The sequence below is a fragment of the Monodelphis domestica genome, chromosome 1, assembly GCF_027887165.1.
Source record: "Monodelphis domestica isolate mMonDom1 chromosome 1, mMonDom1.pri, whole genome shotgun sequence".
NCBI classification, from domain to species: domain Eukaryota; kingdom Metazoa; phylum Chordata; class Mammalia; order Didelphimorphia; family Didelphidae; genus Monodelphis; species Monodelphis domestica.
In genome coordinates, this window is record NC_077227.1 from 208691963 (window position 1) to 208712392 (window position 20430).

General features: G+C 46.5%; 2 protein-coding genes across 2 annotated transcripts in view; one reads left to right on the forward strand and one right to left on the reverse strand.

Moving 5' to 3' along the window:
• LOC100012658 (dual oxidase 2) overlaps positions 1 to 13434 on the reverse strand; it is a 30535-nt gene extending 17101 nt beyond the window's left edge. Inside the window, exons 1-18 of the mRNA XM_056816020.1 lie at positions 13230 to 13434; positions 12720 to 12884; positions 12136 to 12326; positions 11689 to 11890; positions 11371 to 11537; positions 10412 to 10472; positions 10171 to 10267; positions 9026 to 9116; positions 8184 to 8286; positions 7216 to 7379; positions 6368 to 6543; positions 5860 to 5978; positions 5255 to 5392; positions 4843 to 4956; positions 4317 to 4519; positions 3656 to 3841; positions 692 to 917; positions 345 to 438 (exon numbers count right to left, since the gene is read on the reverse strand). Coding sequence (XP_056671998.1) covers positions 345 to 438; positions 692 to 917; positions 3656 to 3841; positions 4317 to 4519; positions 4843 to 4956; positions 5255 to 5392; positions 5860 to 5978; positions 6368 to 6543; positions 7216 to 7379; positions 8184 to 8286; positions 9026 to 9116; positions 10171 to 10267; positions 10412 to 10472; positions 11371 to 11537; positions 11689 to 11890; positions 12136 to 12326; positions 12720 to 12884; positions 13230 to 13434 — 2702 coding nt within the window. The remainder of the gene's footprint in view (positions 1 to 344; positions 439 to 691; positions 918 to 3655; positions 3842 to 4316; positions 4520 to 4842; positions 4957 to 5254; positions 5393 to 5859; positions 5979 to 6367; positions 6544 to 7215; positions 7380 to 8183; positions 8287 to 9025; positions 9117 to 10170; positions 10268 to 10411; positions 10473 to 11370; positions 11538 to 11688; positions 11891 to 12135; positions 12327 to 12719; positions 12885 to 13229) is intronic.
• On the forward strand, positions 12881 to 20353 carry DUOXA2 (dual oxidase maturation factor 2). Its single transcript, XM_056810384.1, has 6 exons — positions 12881 to 15862; positions 17495 to 17552; positions 17864 to 17998; positions 18373 to 18586; positions 19367 to 19581; positions 19931 to 20353. Exons 1-6 carry the CDS (start codon positions 15560 to 15562, stop codon positions 20131 to 20133), a joined length of 1128 nt encoding a protein of 375 aa, XP_056666362.1. The 5' UTR covers positions 12881 to 15559; the 3' UTR covers positions 20134 to 20353.
• Positions 20354 to 20430: the final 77 nt, after the last annotated feature.

The window sequence follows — 20430 nt, forward strand, 5'->3', positions numbered from 1 at the left end:
ATTTATTCAACATTTCTTATATTCATAGTATTACAGTAGGGATTTCAGTATGGCTCTGGGGTGGAGGTGGGCACCATTAGGGAGTATTAAAGATATTCAGAGGAAGTATTGCAATTTTTCTTCCTGGATATTTTTAAATGGGATTTTTTGGGAGGGTCTGTTTTGGTAATTTAGGTTCAGTCCTTTCTGAAGACTATGGAAAGACCCCTTGCATTTCCTTCCATGTTTTAAAATTTCTTCTGCCCCAGATAGTCCCCATGGCTTCATTCTAATTTCCTTCTGGAAGTACATTCTTCTCTACCCATGAAATTCCCTTTCTGTGACAGTTTTTTTGGAACCCATACCTCATCATAGTGGAGAATTCCTCCTTGGAGAGAAAGCCATTCTCATCCAGATCATACATGGTGAACATGAGTTGAGACTTGTCCTCTGAAGAGCCTAGGAGGAAAGGGAGAGAACTTGAGATGCCCCCCACCTTTGGCTTTCCTAGCCTTGGCACCATTCTCATGTCAGAGTCCATTCCAGGAGACGAGAACTCCATTAAGCTCTCAAGTCAGACTGGAGACCTAGGGATCAGAGAACAGTCAGGGCAGAGCATGGAAGGAAGCTGTGTGCCTTCTTGAATTTTTGAGGCTGATTGGCTGTGTGGCCAGGTCCAGTTCAGACTAGTTCATCATTTCCCCATCCCTACCTTTCATGAAGATGACTAGGATGTCTAGGAATTCTCGGAAGGATAAGTAGCCATTGTTGTCTTTGTCAGCCAGAGAGAACATGGACTCTACAAACATGGCCTGAGGCTTGAGGCCAAGGGACTCTGCAAACTCTGCCCTGCTCAGCTCACAGGCCAGGGCCTCTCGAACTTTCTGAGATGAGTCTGAATGCCGGATCCCTGCTTCTGCCTGGTCAATGTCCAGCACCTACAAATGGAAGTAGAGGAAAGAGGGAGAGAGAAAGAGGAGTTCAGACCTGGCTATAAGTATCATTTCCCCTTCCTGGGGGTAAGTGTAACAGATATTTGGGGGAGAGTTGTAAACAATGATGCTATTTGTTTCAGTTGAACAAAGAACATTTATTAGAGTCTATTATGTACACTTTGCCTTCCCCTTTGGGTTCAAAGAAGTGGAAATTTCTAGTTAGCTAAGGGACTAACCAAAAAATTGCCAATAATGTGGAGGTTTTCTGTTTGGTTAAGAGTAAACTTGAAAAACTTTGAAGACTAGAAGTTGAACCAATAACATGCATTAAAAGAAAAACAAAAAGAATGCTATCCACATTGAGAGAAAGAACTATGGGAATAGAAATGCAAAAGAAAAACTTATGACATGACTTGTTTATATGCGTATATGATATAGGTGTTTGGCTTTAAAAGATTGCTCTATAGCAAAAATGAACAATATGGAAATAGGTATCAAGTGATAACATTTGTACAACCCAGTGGATTTGCTTGTTGGTTCCAGGAGAGAGGAGGAAAGGGGGGGGGGGGGAGAAAATTAATCATGGAAACATGGAAAAATATTTTGAAAATAAATTAGTTAAAAAGAAAAAAGATAAGCAAGTACATAAGGGATCTGTAGTTTCAAATACAACCTTCTTTTTTCATTCTATTTTGATAAGCAAATGACCATTTTATTTGGTGTTTGTTAAATTCAGGGGGAAAAAATTAAAGCAACAAAAAAGAGAGACTACAGGGAATGGGATGGAGGTAGTTATGTGGGTCAGTGGATTGAAAGCCAAGCCTAGAGATGGAAGGTCTTGGGTTTCAAATCTGGCCTTAGACATTTCCTAGCAGTGTCACCCAGGGCTAGTCACTTAATCTAGCCCTTTCTGCTCTTCTGCCTTGGAACCCATACAAAATATTGATTCAAAGACAAAAGGTAAGGGTTTAAAAAAAAAAAGTACTCATTTACAGGCCCTGGTAGCAACTCTCTGGCAAAATTTCATAATCGGGCTACAATCAGATTAAAATATAATCAAGGGGCATCTGGGTGGCTCAGTGGATTAAGAGCCAGACCTGAAGACAAGAGTCCTTGATTAAAATCTGGCCTCATACACTTCCTACCTGTGTAACTCTGAGCAAGTCACTTAACTCCCATTGCCTAGCCCTTACTGCTCTTCTGCCTTGGAACCAATACACAGTACTGATTGTAAGACAGAAAGTAAGGAAGGTTGTTGTTGTTTTTTTTTAATGTAATTGAGAAATGTCTAACAAGATGAATAAAAATACAATACAACAAAGAGAGAGAGAATAAAACTGGAATCACTCAAATAAACCATGGAATTTGAGCTGGAGAGCCATGAGATCCTAAATAGACAAATCCTAGATGGAGGAGAGTGTTCTATGGGAGGTAACCTTCTCTCCTGGAGTCATGGAGGAACCAGATGCTTCATGGCTAGAGAACCAAGGTAGGCTCCAGAAATTTTAACTAGATCATTGGATCATTAGAGTTGTAAGAAATCCCAGAAAGTGCCTCATTTTACACACTAGAAAACAGGAACAGAGAAGGAAAGCAAAAGTCTAATTTCAGGACACTTTCTCCTATAACAAGTTGACTTTATTACTTTGAAGAAGTGTAATCCAGTGCTTTTTGGTCTGTGCGAAAAGAAAATATTTTGTAGACTATAAAGTGCATTATTGTTATTGTCCTGAAAGAAGACAGGGTCCCCGACTGGATCACCTCACAAATAAGTATTTATTAAGCACCTACTATGTGCTAGGCACTAGGGATACAAGTACAAAGAAGGAAACAGTTCACATGATTAATTTGCTTAGTTTTACTTATTTATTTTTAATTTTACCTTCTATCTTAGAATCAATACTAAGTATCAGTTCCAAGGCAAAAGAAAGGTAAGGGCTAGGCAATTGGGTTTAAGTGACTTGCTCAAGGTCACACAAATAGGAAATGTCTGAGGCCAGATCTGACCTCAGGACTCTCATCTCCAGACCTGGCTATCTACTGGGTCATCTTGCTGTCCCTGATTAGCTTTTTTTTTTTTTAATCCTTACCTTTCATTGTAGAATAAATATTGTGTATTGGTTCCAAGACAGAAGAGTGGTAAGGGCTGGGCAATGGGGTTGTTCAGGGTCCCACATTTAGGAAGTATCTGAATCCATATTTGAACCCAGGACTGGCTCCATCTCCAGGTCTGGCTCTCTATCCATTGGGCCATCCAAAAGCTTCCCCTGCCACACACTAGGATCTGACCAAACTATCTTTATTTCTGTTACTCACACATGAAACACCACCTCTCATCTCCATGGTAAATCTATCTGTTCTCCAGATTTCTGATTTTAGGGACTATGGTACTTGCTGCTTGAGAATAGACAAGAAAATTGGAGCCCTGACTGTTAGTCTTGGGAGTCCACTTCTCCCTGAGGCTGGAGAACTAGGAGAAAATGGAAGGCTTCTGTTGGAACTGTGAGATAAAGAGATTGAGGAAAGATGATTCAAGTTGAGGGCTATTTGGAAGAATAGTAAGCAGAGGTCTTGTTCCTTTGCCAGCTTTGAAGGCACCCATTTGTCCTTGTTACAGGAAATTTGGGGAGATGGCAGGAACTAGATCGGGTTATATCTTAGAAGAGCTCTCTGTCCCAATTCAAGTTCTCCACATCTCTCCTCAGCTCCCCACCTCCTGCCTGTTCCATCAGCTAGGGTACCTGTGCAAAAAGGTGCCTGAAAAAGGTCTCAAGGATATGCTCCCGCTGCTGCTTGGTCACAGCTTTTTTGAATAGGTCTTCTTCCCTCATATGTGACAGCCCAAAGTCCAGGTCCCAGTCACCACAGTAACCCCGAAGGTGCTGGACGAAGGTACCCAGCTCCTCCTCAGAGTTAAACATCAGCACCTAGGGAAAGAGTAAAAAGAAAGGGTGCTCAGGCTTCTAGTTCAGTCTCCCACCCAAACCCAGGGGGCCTTGACTTGAATGAGGAAGGGTGTAATAGTCCTCCCCAGTATAGTCACAATTGGGGAAAGGTTAACTAAGGATACTTAGCAAGGGGAGACTGTAATAGAATAAGTTGGTTTGGATCACTTTAAAAAGAAAACCTCACCTTTTGTCTTTGAATCAACACTAAGTATCAGTTTAAAGGCAGAAGAGCAGTAAGAGCTATGCAATGGGGGTTAAGTTATGTATCCAGAGTCACTGTGTCTGAGACCACATTTGAACCCAAGACTTCTAGGCTTGACTCTATCCACTGAGCCACCTGGCTTCCCTTTGGGCTACTTCTAAAAAGAAAACAAAGAATCTGGGGTATTGGCAGAGAGGGTATAAGAAGAAGGGAGGGAAGGAAGAACAAAGGGAAAGTTCATAGGGACCATACTAGGTCATATTCTTTAGGGATCTTGAGTAGCAGTGTCCGACAGCCATGGTTGTTTGACTGGATCAGATTCATCTGTTTTAAAGGCTGGAGTTGGATGGACCGGATCATAGAAGACTGTTCATCTAGCACTCGGAGAGATCTCTCTGGGAGTAGCTCTAGATATACAGGAGAGCTCCTCATGCCTGGGCCTGGCCACTCCATTGCTGGTGAGGAGAGAGGAATGAGGGTGGGATGGAAAGAGGGAGAGCTGAAGGCTAGACTGACCCCTACCTCTTTGTCACTTCAATTGGTCCTTCTCATTTGAAAGCTTCCTCATCTAGACCCTACCTTCACCTTGATCCTTTCTCTCCTTTAACTCCCATCTCACCTGGTCTCTCTTTCACCTGACCCCCACCTCACCTGGATCTCTTCCTTCCATTGATCCCACCTCACCTGGTCCCTCCTTGACGTGATCTCCACCTCACCAAGAAGCTTTCCCTCAGCTCAACCCTACCCCACCTGGCCTCTTCCTTACTTCCTTTCTCACCTGGTACCACCTCCATGGGTATTTCCTTCTTTGAGTTCTGTTTCTCTTTCTTCTGTAGCTTCTTGAACTCTCTGCCTCGGAAATGTGCTACCACCCAGGCAATGAACAGACTCACTGGAGTGGAGAGGGGAAAGGAAACACGTGAAAGTCATCAGAAACTTATGAGAAGTAGAAACCACTACCACCCTCACCCCAATTTTCCCTGAGTGTATATGCCATTGCTTCCTCTATAATCCGACCATCCTTGAGGCCAGAGCACAGAAAAGGATGTCTGAGTGACTCATGTATTATATATTGGGATGTAGTAGACAGGAACTCTGGGACAGCCAGGGGAAAGACTCATAATATGAGGAAGTCTGAAGAAGGAAAAATAGAGAGAACAGATGAGAAATAGTGGGTTGAAATGGTTTACCTAAGGGGAGACAGAAGAGGGCTACAATAGTAAGCCCAAAGCCAGGACCACTGCCTTTGAAGTAGTCTAACACTGTCATGGGTGCACAAGGGGGCAAGATATCTTCTGTAAGCTGCTGAGGTTGTGGGCATGGATCTCCTGGAGAAAAGAGAAACATCAGAACTTGAGGCAAGGGTTTGCTCCCTAAAGATTCTGCTCCTCACCCCAGTTTCCCTCTTTCTGTTTTGAGCACCAAAGACATTGGGATTTTCTGCCTCCTTCTTTGCACATCTAACTGATCTTACTGCATAGCATAGCCTCTCATTCACACACACACACACACACACACACACACACACACACACACACACACACACTCCTTGCAACTACTACCAAGGACATACCACTGAGTTTTTGAGATTATTCCTACCTGAGACATTGCAGCCCTGAACAGGACAAGACATTAAATCAGATAGACTTGGCTTCCAAGGCTCTTATCTGGGTCACACTCAACCATGGGCATGCAATAATGGTCATGTCCACAGTGATTCCCTTTGGGGGTCACTCCTCCTGATAAATCTCTGCAAGGTCCCTTATTTCATGGTCCCTCTTCCATGGTTACTCACCCTCATGCCAGAAAAAGACACTGGATTGCAGGGCATCATGACTAATGTTAGTGACATTAACCAAGACATCATGGAGGGACGTGTTTTGGATTTCAGCAATCTCTTCTTTTGTGAACAACCTAAGTGAAGGCAGGAGAGAAATTGAGAATTATTAGAATGAAGGAATGGGAAGGCAGATCCATAGCACCATCAAGAGCCCCAGGAGTTAATATCAGGAAAAAGTCATAGAAGGAAGGAGGTTAAGTGGGAGGGGTAGAAAAGAATGAGAGGGAGATTTATAGCAGATCCAAGGACTTGAGGTTCATGGGAGAGGTAAAAGGAAACAAGGACAAAGCACCACTTTGGGGGCATTCATCAGACAAGAAATATCTGGGTCTCACACAAGGGAACTGTGTGCAAGGGATGGAAGCCTAGACTAGGGTTGTGTGTTGGAGGGCAAGAAAATTTGGTATCTCTACTGGGACCAGCTATGGGATAAAGTCTCTGGAAATTCTAGACAGATTCTCACCCATTTTTTGTGTTCTCAAACCAATAACGGTCTCCATCTCGTAACCGAACAAATTGGTCAAAGACGATGGTACTGAACAGGGGTGCAGGGTTCCCATAGCTCGCCAAGAGGCCCCCTGGGAGCATCTCTAGAAGAGACAGGCTCCAGTTGTACAAGGTGGCTATCTCCTCCAAGACCTGTGAACGAAAAGGCAAAAGGTGTTAAAAGCCAAGATAGGTGGGCATGTTGCCTCCTCATGTGGCTTGTAGACTGCTATCCCTTTACTTTGAGATCCTTAATCAGCCTCTCTCTTTGTGGATAGGGGGTTGGGGAAGGGCCTCAAAAGAAGTTGAAGTAGACTCTCTGCCCATCACTGTACTTAGAAGTCAGGCTGCCTCCCCTAAGATTTCTTATCTTCCCTTACAATTCCCCCAGGGGTATGGGCAGCTTCTCAGGCAGAGGGTGCATGCCTTCCTCCCTTCTCTATCTCCTGAATGAATGTGTCCCAGATGCTAAAATTCCTACTTATACTTCCCAGCCCTAAAGATAGTCCTTTGAGACCTTGGGTCTGCAGCAAGTCTGACTTTTTATTCCTGACTCCTGATTCTCCCTCTCAACTCTGTTGGGAAGATCCTGGTCATTCTTCAGAGAGATTCTCCCCTAATCCTCTTGGTTCAGGGCTCTGTGCTTCTCTATGAGCACTCTGAGTCACTGTCAGATATCTGAGGATTAGTGAGTTTGATCTTTGTTCTGGGGTCCTGCTTGGCCCAGGATAGTTTTCAACCTAAAGGGAGCTTGAACCAGGAAGCTCTTGGACTGGGAAGGAAGGCTTTTCTGGGGACCATTCCTAGCTAGAAAGTATTCCTCACATTGGGCTCCAGCTTGGGGTTGAGGGTGCTCCAGTTCTTCAGGGTCTCCAACCCCAATGCTTCAAGGGCCTGGTTATAGCTGGGCAGTCCCAGATCCCGGCCCCTCTGAATGCTGCTGGCCACATAATCTGTTCGTGAGAACTTTCCAGGGCCTGGCCAGTAATCTAGAAAAAGCAGATAAACAGTCATTCCCAAATAAGAGGCTGGATCAGGCTGGGGACCCTGGCACCATCAAGAACGCTTCTTCACCTCACCAGTTTCTCTTTTGTCTTTAGTCACTGTAACCCCAGGGGAAGAGAAGAGCCATCCCCTATAGACACAAGAAGCTTAGGGGCATAGTAGACAAAACACTGGGCTTAGAGTTAGAAAAACTTGCTTTTGGACACCATGTGACCCTGAACAAATCACTTGACTGATGTTTACTTCAGTATCTTCATCTGTAAAATGAAGATAAAGATAGCACCTATTTCCCAGAGTTGATGTAAGGAAAAAATGAGACAATATTTGTAAATTACTTTATAGACCTCAAAGGTGTGTGTGTGTGTGTGTGTGTGTGTGTGTGTGTGTGTGTGTGTGTGTGTGCACGCGCGCGCAAGTGCATACGCATTAGCTATTGTTATTACCACTGAATGTCCCACCAGGGTTCATTGTATGACTTAGCGATAAGTAGAATTAATAGTCTATAAATAGTTGATAGACAGAACCATCATCACCCCCTAGCTTCTGGGGATCCCTGAAACCCAAATCTTTATTCCCTCTCCTAAATCTGACTAGTGGGAGCACACTGACTTGATCCTGACTCAGTCATCCTTTGGATAGGCCAAGAAATCATTTCCTTTCCAGTCAACTCTAAAAGCTCTACCTACTCATGTCTCATCACATCTACTTTTCTTTCCTGACCTAAGACCTCTCTAGCTCCTAGATAGGGTCAGTCCATAGTGATTTCAGTCTGCTGGCTTTTTCCTTACCTCTCAGGTCCTGTACTACAATCCTGTCTTCTCTCTCGGAGATCTGTGAGGCCATCCCTAGGAGTAGTTTGTCCACTGCTTCAGCACTGTCCAGATTTGGGTTCTGGATGAGGACATAATAGTCAAGGTTTAGTACAAAAGACCCTCTCCTGGCCACTTCCCCCAGGTTCATGTATTAGGTCCCTGTTTCTCACCCCCAGAACAATTGGTGGAAGTTTCAGAAAAGCAGATTTTGGCTAGATATAGGGGGGAAATTCCTAAGATCTAAAGCTTTCCACAAAGGGAATGGGTTAAATTGAAAGATAGTAGATCCTTACTGCCCCCCTCCCCCCATTAAACCAATACTGTGTATTGGTTCCAAAGAAGAGAGGTAAGGACCAGGCAACGGGGGTTAAATGACTTGCCCATGGTCACACAGCTAGGAGGTGTCTGAGGCCACATTTGAACCCATGATCTCCTGTATCTTGGCCTGGCTCACAATTCACTGAGTCACCCAGCTGCCCCCATGAGAGTGGGTTCTCTATCACTGAAGGTTTTTTAACTGAGACTGTGTGAGCACATGTTCAGAGTGCTGTACTGTGGGCTCCTCTTCAGTTCTAGATTAGACTAGATAAAATCTCTTCCAAATCTCTATCCTGTACTGGTCCTTACTCTGAAGAAGCTGTCCCTAAAGACTCCTCTTACTCATTCTTATCATCCCTACAATCATCTTGGAATAATGGAATCCAGAAGACTGAAACTATCACTTTCTGCTGGAACTAAGAGCAGGAGGAGACTGACCAGCACCCTCCTCCTAGAACACCAGTTTTTCCTTTCCCAACCCCCTTTCACCTCCAGCTGACCTTCCGATTCCAGTAGCTGTTGCAGACTCTAATTGCTATTGCTGAGTTCTGGTCCTCCTCGGTGATGTTTTGGAAATGACAGCTGGCATTTCTGAAACAGAGGGAACAGTGGGAATAGTGATAGGAAGTCAAAAGGAGACAGAAGGAAAGACCCAAAATAGTCCAAAGGAATCAGAAATCTGAGTTAGGAGTGGATTGAGGTGGAGTGTTTGTTGAGAAGGCTGAGGTTGGGAAATTTGTAGAAAGACCTTGCACATGGAAGGTGATCGGTGAATATTTGAATGGATGGTGGAGGAATAGAAGCCCTTAGCTCCCACCCTGGTTATTCCAGCTCTTAATCCAACCCTTACTCTAATCCTTCTTTAAGGAAAGTTGTTTAACAATCACTCATCAGCTAGCATTTATTATATATCTACTACTTAGTAAAGGGGGTAGCACCATGGATAAAGCACCATGGACTTGGAATCAGGAAGACTTCTCTTCATGAGCTCAGATCTAGCTGGGGACTAGTTGTATGACCCTGGGCAACTCACTTAACTCTGTCTCAGTTCCTCATATGTAAAATGAGCTGGAAAAGGAAATGGCAAACCACTCTAAGATCTTTACCAAGAAAACCCCAAATGGAGTCACAAAGAGCTGGCCATGACTAAAAATGACTGAATAACAACTAAACTATGTACTAGGCACTAGCTCTACAAAGACAGAAATGAAATAGTTCCTCTCCTCAAAGAGATTACATTCTATTGGGGCAGACAACCTATACATATGTAAATAGATAAAAATAAATACATCATATACATATGTAAATAGGTTCAAAATAAATACAAATCATTTAAGTATCAGAGGACAACAACCCCTCTGGATGGGTTGGGAGGAAATCAAAGAAGGCTTCATTTAAAGATGGCATCACAATTATATTCTAGAAGATACATGCTAGAGGTAGTGATTGCCACTTGTGCTTTCTCTCAATCCTACTCCAACTCCTGCCCTCTAATCTCTTGCCTATCTTTCCTTTCTTGTCATCATTCTCTGGAGATGGTTACATGGGGATTCAGAAGTGGGTAGAGGGATGTCTTAAAGAAGAAATACCACCCCTGCCCCTCTCCATCACAAGCCCACTCAACTCCTACCCACCCCCACCTTACCTCATATAGACACCAGGGGGCACCATGGTGGAGAAGAATTGCTGGGAGGCTGCTAGGAACTCGGGGGAGATGCTAGGATCCAAGAATGACTTGTACCCTAGAGAGAGTACAATCATGAGCTTTGGTTTCTTCCCAGCCCTTCTTCACTCCTCAAGATCCTGCCTACACCACCACTCCATACCCTCTGCCCATACCCAACCCAGAGTCCCTACTGGTGAACCCTCTCCCTACTTCCTCTTACCTTCATATGCTGGGGGAGTTTTATTCACAAAGCTGGGCAGCCATTCATACAGGACAATGTTCTGTTTGAGGAGGAAATGGGAGAGAAATGAGAGGTTGATGGGAACCACAGGGGCAGGGGAATGAGAAGGGAGGATTGGGAGGAGGTAAGAATAAAGAGGTGAGAATGAGTTAGGCAAGAGAGATGGGAGAAGGGAAAGAGACCTTTGGAAGATGCTATTCATGGGCTCACACAATCAAAGATTTAGATCTAAAAGGACAATCCCCTCATCAAAAGGCCCCAGAAGTGTCCTGTCCAGTGTGCCATACTCAGAAAATGGCAGAGCTGGGATTCAAACTCAGGTTCTATGATTCTCAGTTCAGTGTCCTATCCCATCTACATTCCTTAGAAGTCTTTTAGAGATCCTGGTCTATGGAGAAGTGGGATGGCTAGGTGGCTTAGTGGATTGGGAGCCAGGTCTGAAGACAGGAGGTCCTGGGTTCAAATCTGGCCTCAGATACTTCCTAGCTGTGTGACCCTAGGCAAGTCACTTAACCCCATTTACCCACCCCTATCTGTGCTGCCTTAGTATTGATATTATCCTTTCTAAGACAGAAGGAAAAGATTTTTAAAAACCAACAAGAAGACCCCTTTAGGCAAGTCTAGCTATATGTGTCCCCTACAAGGATGTCTTCCATGTGTGTTTGTTCCTTGGTCACATGTTCTTTGCATGTATGCTCTGCCCCAGTGGTAGAATGATAACCTACTGGTGGGAGAATTCCATGTGTGCATTCAAACATTTTTTCTTGTCATTTTTGTCTGCTATGCTGTTTGATCAAATGTTTTTTGCTTTGAACTAAAACAAAGAGACAACCTATGAAGTCTCACATAAATATGAATTCTACTTGTGATACAGCTCTTTGTGCTGAGGTGGAAAGAAGGGTCATCCTGTCTGGGGGGCCAAAAGGCATGAGGCTGACCTGATAGGTAGCGATGACCCTCTTTCGGGCATGTTGGAACAGCTCCTCATCTCCCCAGTCCTTGTGCTCCTCAGCTAGCCTCTGAGCCCAGAAGTTGTGATACCGGAACCAGAGAAGACCCACTGCTTGCAGAAATGGGTTTTGGTTCCCCCTCTCAGCCCCGAAGGCTACAACCAACATGAGGAGAAAAAAGTGAATTCTATCACCCTTGTGGATCCCAAACTCCAAAATGACCTGCATCCTTCTCCTCTTACCTCCTCTTTCCTCCCAATTCATACCACTCCCAGACTCCCAGATCTTCAAACTCCCCTGACTCACCATATAGCCCTTGAGGGCCATCCTGCTTTGTGGAAGGATCTGGTGCTGTCCACATGAGAAGGGATCCCTGAGTGTCCTTGGGAAAGTCAGGATCTGGCCCTGATGCCAGTTTCCCACCAGAGAAGCTCCTCAGTGCATCACTCCAGGAATGAGAGGAGCCATAGATGGCACTGCCATCCAGCCAGCTGGTGACCTCATTGATCTGGGGACAGACATCAGGAACAATATGAGGGGCTGTGAAGTAATAAACAGATGATAGGAGACAAAATATCTACCCTGGAGTCCCACAATCCCTCACTCCTCCCTCACAAAAAGAACCCTCCAGTGCCCAACTCTGTTCTCTGCTCTTTATCATCATCCAGAACCTGAAAGAAATTGGAAGCCTGACTTGAGCCTCTCTCCCCCCCCCCAGCCCCTTGGGTCTAGGGACCCTTCTTCTAGGAGGACCTGGTCTCGGGGGTTGTTAGGGCTCTGCCCTGTTTGTGAGTCCCACTGGCTTCTCTGGAAGGGCAGCACCACATCCTCTCCAGTTTGGTTTGGGCCAAACACTTCATCATCTTTGGGGATTCGGATATTCATAAACTCAGCAGGACAGCCTGGCCTTTCCACACTCACCACCTCAGAAAGGACATGGTAGCCTGCAGGCAGGGAGAGTCAAGGGTCAGCTAGGAAAAATCTGAACATCTCTCCTTCCTAAGAACTGATCACTGTATCAGAGAGAAGTTCTTTTTATTTTAGCTAAATTTCAGAGGGAGGGTCTGGGGAATCCATGGCCAATAGTTATAGTCAGGGAGCTTGTGTTTGGAGTAGAGTGAGCAAGAGGGAGGGGAACAAGGAGAAAGTGGATAAGGTCTTGGAATCTATAAATCTGTTTTTTCAACACTAGGTCTCTTTGAAGAGAGGGCAAGGTCAGGGTTAGGACTAAGCTCACACCTGACAGTGGGACTTGTACTGAGGAGAGTGAGGTTCCAACCACCCTCCCTATTCCTCTATCCAGGGAAGTATCTCTCAATCAGGGACATTCTCCTCACCAAAGAAGACCCCAAGCACAGTTCGATTACGCAAGGAGGAATTCCCAGAAGCACCCTTCATGGCAAAGTTGCTGATGGTTCTAGGGTTGGGCAGATATGGCTCCTCCAAGGGCTGGTAAACACCATCTGAGTATGTGGCAGGGACCAAACGCTGGAGCTTGGAGCCTGAGACCAGGAGGGAGGGATAGATGTGATGCTTCTGGCCAAGAACCCCTTGGCCCAGGCCTAGTCAACTTCCAATTCCTCTATCCAAAGTTAGGATCTTATTAACTAACTCTTAAAGAATTCTCTGAACCTCCCCGTCCCTGCTCCGGCCAAGATTTGGTCCTCCCAGTTCTGCCCTACATCAGAGTGAAGTTCCAGAGGGAAGAGCAAATTCATTCCACCTACTGGCCAAACTTCCCACTGCAGCCTAATGAGCATCTCAAGAAAGTGAATTTGCTTGTCCCAAGAATTTTCCATCACCATACTAACTTCCCTCTCCCTGGTTAACTCAAGTCCTTTAGGTACCTGCTGAGCCTCGCTCATGGTGTCTCAGGTTGTTGAACCAGCCATCATAGCGCTGGACTTCCCAGGATATGTTGAGAGACTTTTGGGCCCCTGCAGGCAAAGAATTTCTTGTTCTCTCCTTCCTTAGACTTCCAATGTCCTTAAGGAGTTCCCCCTCTTTCCTCAGGAATCTGGTAATTGCTTCTGGCCCTCCCCAGTTACTCATTCCTAAAGCCTGCCTGAGGACATGTAGATTCCCTTCTCCCCAAGAATAATGACTGTCTTTACCCCTAAAGTCTAGAGTATCCCAACCTGCCCAAACCAGCTGGACCTGAATGGAGGCTGGTCAGAGAGAAGGTAAGGTTCATTGAGTTGGGAGCTGATTCAAATGGTCTTCTAGCCTTTCAGAGGAAGAGTATTGACCCTTTCCCCTTCACCTTGATTTCTGCTTTTCCCATCTTGAGGTCCAGAAGGAGAAACTGAGGAAAAGAGGCTTATACCATCTGAATTTCTGCTCCCTTCAGGGCATCTCATACTTACCCACTGGATCCCAGTGTCCAATCAGAACAATCTGCAGTACCAGAAGCCATGTACTGCACATGATGATCCCAGGGTCTAGGGGGCAAGATGGAAGGAGGATGGAACTTGCTTGGGATAGACAAGCCCCTACTCCTACAGTCGGTACAGGCATGGAGACCACAAATCTCTCCTCAACACTTGTCTTAATGGTTAGCATCTATTTGCCCCCATTATAGAAAGTGAAACTGGTATAGAATCAAAGTAGGTAGGCCTCTCCAAAGTAGACCCTCCAATCTCCTCTGACACTGGGCCAGAAGTTTCTATTAGAGACACTTATCTGCTGTTCTTCATAAGCTTCTATCCTTCCCTTCTTCCTCCCCCACTACGCCAGTATGGCTCAATGGAAAGGCCACTAGGTTAGGAATAAGGAGACCTGTATTCTTCCTAACTTTGGTTTTCCTATTCACACATCTCTCATAGCCTCATTTTCCTCGTATGTAAAAATGAAGGGCCTGTACTATCAGTATCTATGGTACTTTCTAGCCCCCAAAAGTCTATGATTCCTCACCCCACATATATACACCTATTAAAAACCTTCAGGGTTTCACATATTCTGTTTCCTCCCTGTGGTTTGATGCTTCCTTGTTCTTTCCTCAACTCCACATCACTCAGGAGTGAGAAGAAGGGAACAGAAATGAAGATGGGGGCAAGGGGTCAGTATTAATTAGTGGACTGGGAGTAGGAATATGTAGGATAAAGAATTGAGGGCCAGTTAGTCAGATGCTCCTAGAGCCATTGTGCTTGCTGGAAGGAGCTGAATGACCACAAAATACAAAAGGAATATGGTAGTGGGGTATGTGTGTATGGGGAGGGCGATCCTCAAATATCAGTTCCTTAGAAGGCCCCCTTCTGAAAGGAGAAGAAAGAACTCCTTCAATCTTCACATAGTATATGAAACCCTATTCATGTTTCTTTTTCTGTCAAAGCGGTGTGGCAAGGAAAGCACCTGACCTGGATTTGAAAAAGGACTCCCCGGCTGTGTGACCCGGACAAATTACTTAACCTCTCTGGGTTTTCGTTTCCTCATCTGTAAAACCACGGGTTTGGGCTGGGTCATTCCTCTTACCCTCTCAGCTACAGATTTCGTCCCTCTTACCTTGTGATCTGTCTCCATTTCCCTCACCTGGCTGCCCTTCCTTCCCTAGATCTCTAGAGGTTTGTGTACTTACCTCCAGCCCTCCTCGTTTTCTTGAAGATCTGTAGTCTCCTGTCAAGGGTCCGCTCAGATTCGAGTCTGGCCCGGAATGTGAGCCTCTGGGCTGTCGGCTAGTCTACAGCTCCAGGTCCACCCGCCCGAGAGGGCTTTCCTCTGATTTGCATAAAATCACACCCGGAGGTATGACCAGTTGACCTAACACCCCGCCCTTCATTTGCATAACCCCCTTTCCCCACCTCTAGTCCTGGACTCCAGGGGGGGAAATCGGGGCTCACTTGAACCGCTCTACTATAAAAGGGTCTGTAGCCTGAAACGGAACTCTCAAAAAGCTAGACGGAGCAGACAAAACTGAGAGAGAGTAGAGAGCTGGACAGCACCGGTGAGAAAGAGCCGGATTCTGGCCTCGGATGCCCTAGCATAGAGTAGCTCTTGAGGGCGCTCGGTGTGAAGGGAACTGGAGCGCCTGGGGGGAGCAGTGCCCATGGGGACGGCTCTCACCTTCTCTCCTGGAGAGAGAAGAACCCTTGAGCTCTGTTCTGGGTCTGATTGACCAGCTTGCTGTGTTTGGGATATCTCTCACCCGCCCCTGCTCCCTTGTATGTAGCCAGAGGGTGAGATGCTGTGGGAATATACTGAGGAAAGATGTAGGGAAGGACGTGGGGAGGGGGACCATATTAAAATCTCCTTCTCTCCTAATCTCAGGTTGCTGGCTGTAGGACAAGTGGATTTCTGTCACTCGGACCCCCTGATCTTTCCTCTGGTGATAGGCAACATGACGTTGTTCAACGGAGAACTGCCTTTCTACCCCAGACCCCATTTTGCCGCCGGTATCAGCGTGCCCCTGTTAGTGGTCATCGTAGTATTCTTGGCTTTGGCAGCCAGTTTCCTACTCATTCTTCCTGGAATCCGCGGTCACTCGGTGAGGCTGGGCTTGAGCACCACATTAGGATCAAGGGAGTAAGGGAACGAGGGAATTAGGGGGCTGAGTGTGAGAGCCGAGAGAGGAGGGATCCATCTCCATCTCCTCTTGGGTGACCTTGAAGTCTCCAGTAACAGTGGGAACTGGTGAAGCTTGACATTCTTCTGGGATGGGGGCCAGGGGTGGGGAGAGCAGTGAATATCACCCATGGGGAAACTGAAGCATAGACAGAGCTGACCAGAAGAGTGGAGATCTGAATCAAGGAGCATCCCTTCTCCAATCCTGAACCCTAAACTTATTGGGAAAGCTTCCAGCACCATCACAGATTAGCGATCCCAGAACCAAAATGCTCTTAGCTGATCACAGCTTTGAAGAATGTCAACCTATGGATTGATTGTCCAGGACCCTTTTCTCTCTCCTCCGCCCTTTAAACGCTCAAATCCCTTTTCCCTTTGGTGTCCGTCCCATTGTAATCTTTCTCAGAATGTTGAACTTGTTGTTGGAGCACTAAATTTAAGATTGCTGGAGGATTTAGGATAAGTGCACAAGACTGGATGTAGTGAACAGTCTCGTTTTATTAGTATGTCTCTGTTGTGTACATCTCTAGGAGTTCTCTTATGATGTGGGTGAATGTCTTTCATTTTCAAGTCTTAGAGATTCAACGCTGGGAATTCGAATTTCGGGGATCGAAGTTCTCTTTCCTTCATGATCCCATTGAATTTAAATTGTGAATTTGCTTTTCAAAAATTTGTTGAAGCAAACTAATCTTGACAATCATTCTATGTGGATTCTTGTGAGAATCCACTGATAAGCATTTTGTAAGCACCTACTATGTGTCAGGAACTATGTTAAATGCTAGGGATGTGAAGAAAGGTGAACGATAGTCTCAAGGAGTTAATAGTCTAATGGGAAGGACAACACACATACAATTTGTACAAACAAGCTGTATTCAGGAAAAAAATTGGAAATAACCTCAGGAGTCCCTAAGGTTAAGAAGGTGGGACTTGAGGTGAGACTTGAAAAAAAGCTAGGGAAGTCGGAAGGTGGAGGTGAGGAGAGCTTTCCAGGGGGGCAGCTGGTGAAAATGGTAGAATTGGAATATGGGTGGTGAACAGCAAAGAGGTCAGTGTCACTGGATCAGTCTCTGAGTTTATTACTCCTTACTCTTCTCAGAAACTGAGTCACAGAACCTTCCTCTCTCAGGGTAGGTCCACCCTTTCTCATTGCCCCTGGAATCTGTGAGTCCCATTTTACCAGAAGAGCCTGGAGGGACAAGCCTGTGGATTGAAATGGGGAATGCAAAGAAATGGAGAGTGAAGGAGATAAGCTCCTGGAGCTATGACTCTGAGGGGTGGAGTGTGAGGAGTGTCCGAAGAGAATGATTTCAGAACCGGAAAAATGCCTTTATTGGGTCAGGTGCCTAGCAGGGGCAGGCAGCTCTGTAGTCTGACAAGACTGAAGTCAGTCTCTAATAGTTTGGAGATTCATTCTAAAAGGTGGGAGAAAAGGTTTATAAGGAGCTGGTTGTCCCTTTGGCTGTGAACAAGAGTAAATAATGGGGGCAGGAAGGATCTTGGGAGTTGGGGTACAAAAATCATCTTCTCATCGTTACGGATCTTTCTGTCCTTGCAGCGCTGGTACTGGTGTGTTCGCATTCTCATCAGTCTGTTCATAGGTGCAGAGATTGTAGGTGAGTGAGTGTTTGTCTCTGGGTGATGGGTGGCCCAGCAAAGCAGAGAGACTAGGAGAACTGCCAGACACTGCCCCCTTTGCCACTCTCTCTGAGTGTCTTCTGCTCATTTCTAGTCTCTCCCATGGATTGTGCCCCCCTCCCCAGTCTTTCCCATCATGTCCCCTTCATCGTGGCCCCTACGTGTCCATGCCTCGTCCCCACTGTTAAACTTCACCATCAAGCACCCCCACCCCCATGTTCCCCTCACTTCTCCTTCTTCAAACAATCCTCCACATCCTTATGGGGAAAAAAATCTGGTTCCCTCTCAGCGGTGAACTTCAGCGGAGAATGGTATGTGGGCCGAGTAAGAGCCAACACTTCCTACAAGGCTTTCACCTCTGCCCAAGTCGATGCAGATATTGGCATGCAAGTTGGATTAGAAGGAGTCAACATCACGCTCAGAGGTGAGGAAGACCGAAGTGCTTCTCCCTGGCCCCCTCTGTATTCTGGAGGTGACTCCGTGGCTTATTCTAGCACATAACCAGAGATGGAGACTTAGGCAGGGGGAAGATAGCCCTGTATCTGGGTGTGTAGACATTTGGGCAAACGAAGGTTTCCAGAACTGGGACCTGAGGCCTCCAAGAAAAGCTTCCCTCTTTCTCTGCACTGGCCAAACGGCTCATCTGTCCCGTTCTGCGGCCGCGTTTCCCACTCCCATTTTGCTGTTGGATGATCCCACTGCGCACAAAGACCCCCACGACGAGGCGTAGAGACTGGCTTGGCCAGATCCTGGCTGGGCCAGATCCTGGCTGATTCCACTTATGGCTCCTCCCTCCAGGAGTCCCAGTGTACCAACTGAACGAGACCATCAACTACAACGAAAAGTTTAGCTGGCGATTTGGAGACAAGTACGAGGAGGAATACGAAGAGGCGCTACAGCGGGGGCTGCCTAACCCGGTGCTCTACCTAGCGGAGAAATTCACCCCGGCCAGTCCCTGTGGCTTGTACCGCCAATACCGACTGGCGGGACATTATGCTTCAGCTACACTCTGGTGAGTGCACAAGTGGACCTCGAGGAGCACCCCGCGAGGAGGCGGGCTCTCACGCCGGACTCAACCGGCTTGACCCGCCTGGCAGCCCAGGGAACCAAATAACGAAAACTGGGAACTCCTATCACCCCCAGGGTCAGCAGGTCCCAACTAATCGCTCCCGCTTTTTCCGGTGGCTGACACCAACCACCCGCAGGCCTTTAGTCCTTACCTAAACTAGGACTTCATTCCATCTATTCATGTCCCGGGGGCCCCTCACCTCCCTGTCTCAATCCCAGCACCCGCTGAACATCCCATCTCGTTTTTGGCAAAAGGACTACAGAAGCCAGTCAGGATCTAGCCTGTAATTAGGATTTCCGATTGCCTGCAGGAGGGCTGGGAGGCAGTGGGGGAAGGGTCTGTCTAGAGAGCTTCTCTTTTATCGCTGAATCCAGGCGATGCTCCTCCAGGGTGGGGCTGGAGCCGAGGTCTAGTATCTTCTGACGGTTGAAGCGGGGCGACTTCTCTCCCAGTTTCCAATATGAAGGTTTAGAGCTAGAAGAAACCTTAAATGTAATCGAAGTCCAATCCCTCGTCTTTACAAATTAGGAAACTCAGGTGATAGCTAACAACTGTCAGAGGCAGAATTTGAACCTAGGTCTTACCTGTTCCCAAGGCCAGCAGTTTATCGCCAGGCCACGCTGGAAAGTCCGCTTCTTTACTCCCAGGATTTCTTGGTCCTGCCCCAACAGAATGGTCTTCATTGCTGGCCTGCTCTCACTTTTCTCACTCATTCCTCTGCAGGGTAGCATTTTGCTTCTGGCTGCTTTCCAACGCGCTGCTCTCCATGCCGGTCCCACTTTATGGAGGGCTCTCTCTGCTGTTCGCTGGCGCCTTCGTTTTCTTTGCTATCTTCTCCTTCGTTTCCATCTCCAGTGTGCCCCTATGCCCGATCCACCTAGGCTCGAAACTTCTCACCACCCACTATGGGGTAGCCTTCTGGATCACGCTGGCCACAGGTGAGCGAAATCCACTGGGATCTGGGGCCGGAAAATGGGCTTCTAAGAGTAATACCGAGATTGGGAGGTTGCAGGGAGTTAAAAGAGGAAGGAAAAGGGCCACGCAGATGAGAACTCGGGAATAAAGCTGGATATAGTTTTTGTTTGTTTGGTTTTGGTTTTTTTATGGGGGAAAGAGGTGAGAGGGAAATAGAATAGACAGTTGAAAATAAGTTAGAACAAAAGTTTAAAGCAAACTAAAAAGGAATAAAGGTGAGGGTCAGGTTAGGTGCAGTCTGAGGTCCTGGGGTTAAAGCCAGGCTCTAGTCATGGCCGCTAACACCACCTCCCCTTCCTCAATCTGTTGCAGGTATCTTATGCCTCCTTCTGGGAGGGATGGTGGTGTGTCTACACTACACAAAGCCTAGCGCCCTGCGAACTTTCTTGGACCTGAGCGACGACCACGTAGTCCAAGCCAAGAGCGAGATACCCCATTTCTACAGCAATCCGCTTCACCTGTCCCCAAAATGCAAACAGGCGACCCCAGACATACAGCTCACTGTTCACTTGTAGCGGACCTTTACGCTCCGGACTTTTGTTCCCCAGCTCAGAGGGTGCGTGGGAGTCGTTTGGGATATAAGGGGCCTTTTGGACCTCCCCCCTCCACTCTCCGCGGGCGGAGAGAGAAGGCATCGCAGCTGTCTCCCCTCTAAGAGTAGGGGCAGTTGGGCGGCGATTGTAAATACTTTTTTTTTTTTTTAATTAAAAAGCAAAAACAAAAAAACCCTTCTGATGATTTCCGCAGCCTGGGAGGGTTCTGGGATTGCATCGTGCCTTAGCCATCTAAGATTCCTCATCCCCGAGTGCTGC